At 65.4% G+C, this 3179-nt stretch overlaps 1 protein-coding gene across 1 annotated transcript in view; it reads left to right on the plus strand.

The window, feature by feature from the left end:
• The window catches only part of DOK7 (docking protein 7), a 14087-nt gene that overhangs the window by 9383 nt on the left and 1525 nt on the right, over positions 1 to 3179 (plus strand). The window contains exons 3-4 of the mRNA XM_007953502.2: positions 881 to 1000; positions 2759 to 2869. Coding sequence (XP_007951693.1) covers positions 881 to 1000; positions 2759 to 2869 — 231 coding nt within the window. The remainder of the gene's footprint in view (positions 1 to 880; positions 1001 to 2758; positions 2870 to 3179) is intronic.

Below are 3179 nucleotides of genomic sequence, written 5' to 3' on the forward strand. Positions count from 1 at the left end.
CTGTGGGTCAGAATGGACTCCAGGCAGTGGGTGTGGTTGGGGCTTTGCTTCTGTGAAGATTGACAGCCTTGGAGACCCTGTGGGCAGTTCCACTCTGTCCTCTGGGGCTCTGTGGGTCGGAATGGACTAGACAGGAGTGGGTTTTTGGGTTTGGCCCTGGGAAGGAGCCATGCTCGTGAGCTGTGAGGCGAGGACTGAAGCCTGCGCTTGGCTCCCAGCTCCCCTCGCCTCTCAGATGACTCCCAGGGGTCCGTGTGGGCACCATGGGGCTGCTGTCCGTTGGTGATTGAGAACGGGACAGGTCTTGTTGGTACGAATGGGGACGTGGAGGCACAAGTGGACCTTTCGGGGCAGAAGCGCAATGGCACCGTGTGGCGGGACACCAGGCCCGCTTCCTCCCGCCAGAGCTGTCCTCTGTACCCTTCACCCCTCAACCCTGGAGACCGTCAGCACAATAGACCCAGAGCAGCACTCATCTTGCCATACAGCATGACGTCAGCTGTAACAAGGCCCAGGGATGGGGACCACGAGTGTCCTTGTGCATTGTCATCTCCACAGCCCCTGTATTCCCCCCCTGGACCCCAGTGCCAATGGGGTGGTGCCCACAGAGATGGCAGCCAGGACAAGGGTGGTCCGGCCACCCAGGTGCAGCCAGGCCCTGGGGAGCCAGGCCCCGGCCCCAGGCATGCCAAGCTGCCTTGGCCAGCGGTGGGTTCATAGGACTCACTGGGCTTAGTAGGGCAGAGGAGACAGTCTCAGTGCCCTCGGGGACACGTCTTAGGCCAGTGAGTCAGGGCCAGGCTGTGCCCACCACAGCAGCCCTTGCACCCTCCCCAGGCCCCTGCCACGTGCCCACTCGGGCTGTTTCCCTTCCTTGCAGGGGCCGGTGTCTTCTTCCTGTCCTCAGCAGAGGGTGAGCACATCAGCTTCCTGTTTGACTGCATCGTAAGAGGCGTCTCCCCGACCAAGGGCCCCTTTGGACTACGGCCGGTTCTCCCAGGTGCGGGCAGGGCACGGGGTGGCCACTCAGCGTCCAGGGAACAGTGCCCCCCCAGGTCCATTGGTCGGTTGGTGAGCCGCCCTGCCTCACCAACCCCTCTGACCTCGTCAGCCCGTGTTTCTGACAGTGGCTGGGGGCAGGGCACTTCTTGGGGGACAGCCAGCACGTCTCAGGGCCCATGTCCACCTGGGAGTTCTCTCTCCTTTGGGGTCCCAGCTGTGGGCAGCCGGCTCCTGGTTGGGACCACTTGGTCACAGACGGCAGAGACTTGGAGCTGGCAGGTGTCTTGGGGACCTCTTGGGCTGCCCCTCATCTCCAGACAAGAAGTGGAAGGGCGTCCTGCAGGTCACCTGGCGTGACGGGGCGCTGGTTGGTCTGACTGCGGCTGAGGTGTTAAAAGATGGTGTCTGGGCTGGAAATGCCTGTGTGTGGGGACAGAGGCTTTGAGGTTACTCCTGGGCACAGAGTGCATTTGAGGGGTACAGAGTGGGCCTGAGTTGACCCTGTCTTCTCACCCCCCTCTTCCTGGCCAACACCAAGGGTGGCATTTCTGAAGTCCTCATCCGGGCACATTTCTGGGCCCCAGGCATCCTTGCAGCTCGAGCCTTCCTCCCAGGAGATGAGGTCCGCCTTCTCTCGGGGACACTCATGGGACCCTTCTCATCCCCACAGCTTGTCACTCAGGGGCCCGGGGTGGCACCAGGTCCTGGGAAGTTATACATGATCATGGCTGGTGCCCGCCACCCCACCCTCCAGTGGCAAGCACGGGCGTTCGCTGTCCAAGTCGGGAGACGAGGCCTATAGCCGTGCGGCCGGTGGTCAGGTCCACCGCGCGTCCGTGTCTCCCCGCACGGGCGCCTGCGGGACACGGGCAGGGCTGAGGGTGTCCCTGGGGTGACAGAGGTTCCGAGACGTGCCAGGTCCTCCTGAATGGGCGCCTGCGGGACACGGGCAGGGCTGAAGGTGTCCCGGGGATTACAGAGGCTCCGAGACGTGCCGGGTCCTCCCGCAGCGGCTGCAGGCTCCCGGGAGGAGCGCCAAGGTGCCCCGTTGGAGGCGCAGCGGCGCCCTCTGCTGGCGCTGTCCTGCCTTGCAGCACAGACGTCGCTCCAGACTGAATTCCTCAGGGCCCCAAGCTCACCCTGCAAGAGCCCATAGGACGCAGGCTGCACCTTAAGTGAGGGGGCCCCACCCCCAGAGCAGAGCACGCGGCCTCCACGTGGGGATGTGAGGACAGACTGGGGTGGCCACCGACCTACCAGATGCAGCCTCCCATGGTCAGGAGTGTGGGGGCCCTTCACCCCCAATGTCCAGGGTGAGCCCTGGTGGGCACACAGGCCGAGGGGGCATATATGGGGCCGGGGTGGCCTCAGGGATGGCAGGTTCCCTGTGAGGCTCCGTCTGTGGGGCTGGGGCAGTGGGGAACCAGGCCCAGTGGGGTGTCGCGTGGCTGTGTGTGGTCTCCACCGTGGAGGCTGTGGGCCGGGGGCAGTGGGGCAGGTGTGAGGTGGCGAGGACCCCACAGGGGTCGGCCATCGCAAAGACGGAAAATCAACAAGACGTGGGGGGGGGCGTCCGGCTGCCCTGGGTTCTGGGGGGGCCAGGGGCTGGATGGGGTGTGGCCAGGGGCCCAGCATCTGGAGTGCGGATGAGGGGTCACCCCTAGCTCAGACCTTGTGCTGGGGCTGGACGAGGGGCTGGCGGTGCCCTGGGGCTGAGGGTCGTGGAGAGACCCCTTTTCTGACTTGTCCCTCACAGACCCGAGCCCCGGGGGCGCCTTGACCATGGAGGACCGTGCTGCCCAGGAAGCCCTACAGCTGGAGAAGCGACTCAGCCTCCTCTCCCACTCGGGACGGCCGGGCAGCAGAGGTGGGCTGGGGCTGGGAGGCTGGGGGCCAGGGGAACAGAGGGCTGGGGCTGGGGGGGACCAAGGGGCCAGGGGCCAGGGAGCTGGGGGGCGGGGGACAGGGAGCCAGACCACCCCAACCCTTCTTGATCCCTCAGCAGAGCCCCCCAGTCCCACCCTGAGCGTACCTCAGGGCCCTACAACTGTCCCTGAGTCCTCACCCAACACACTCTGGCCCCCAATCCCACTCTGAGCACACCCCAAGGCCCCCAGCACTCCCCAATCCCTCAGCAGGCCCCCCACTTCTACCCTGAATGGACCAGGCCCCCCACT

Source organism: Orycteropus afer, unplaced genomic scaffold, assembly GCF_000298275.1.
Source record: "Orycteropus afer afer isolate SDZICR_OR568_19922 unplaced genomic scaffold, OryAfe1.0 scaffold00398, whole genome shotgun sequence".
In the NCBI taxonomy this organism is placed as follows: Eukaryota; Metazoa; Chordata; class Mammalia; order Tubulidentata; family Orycteropodidae; genus Orycteropus; species Orycteropus afer.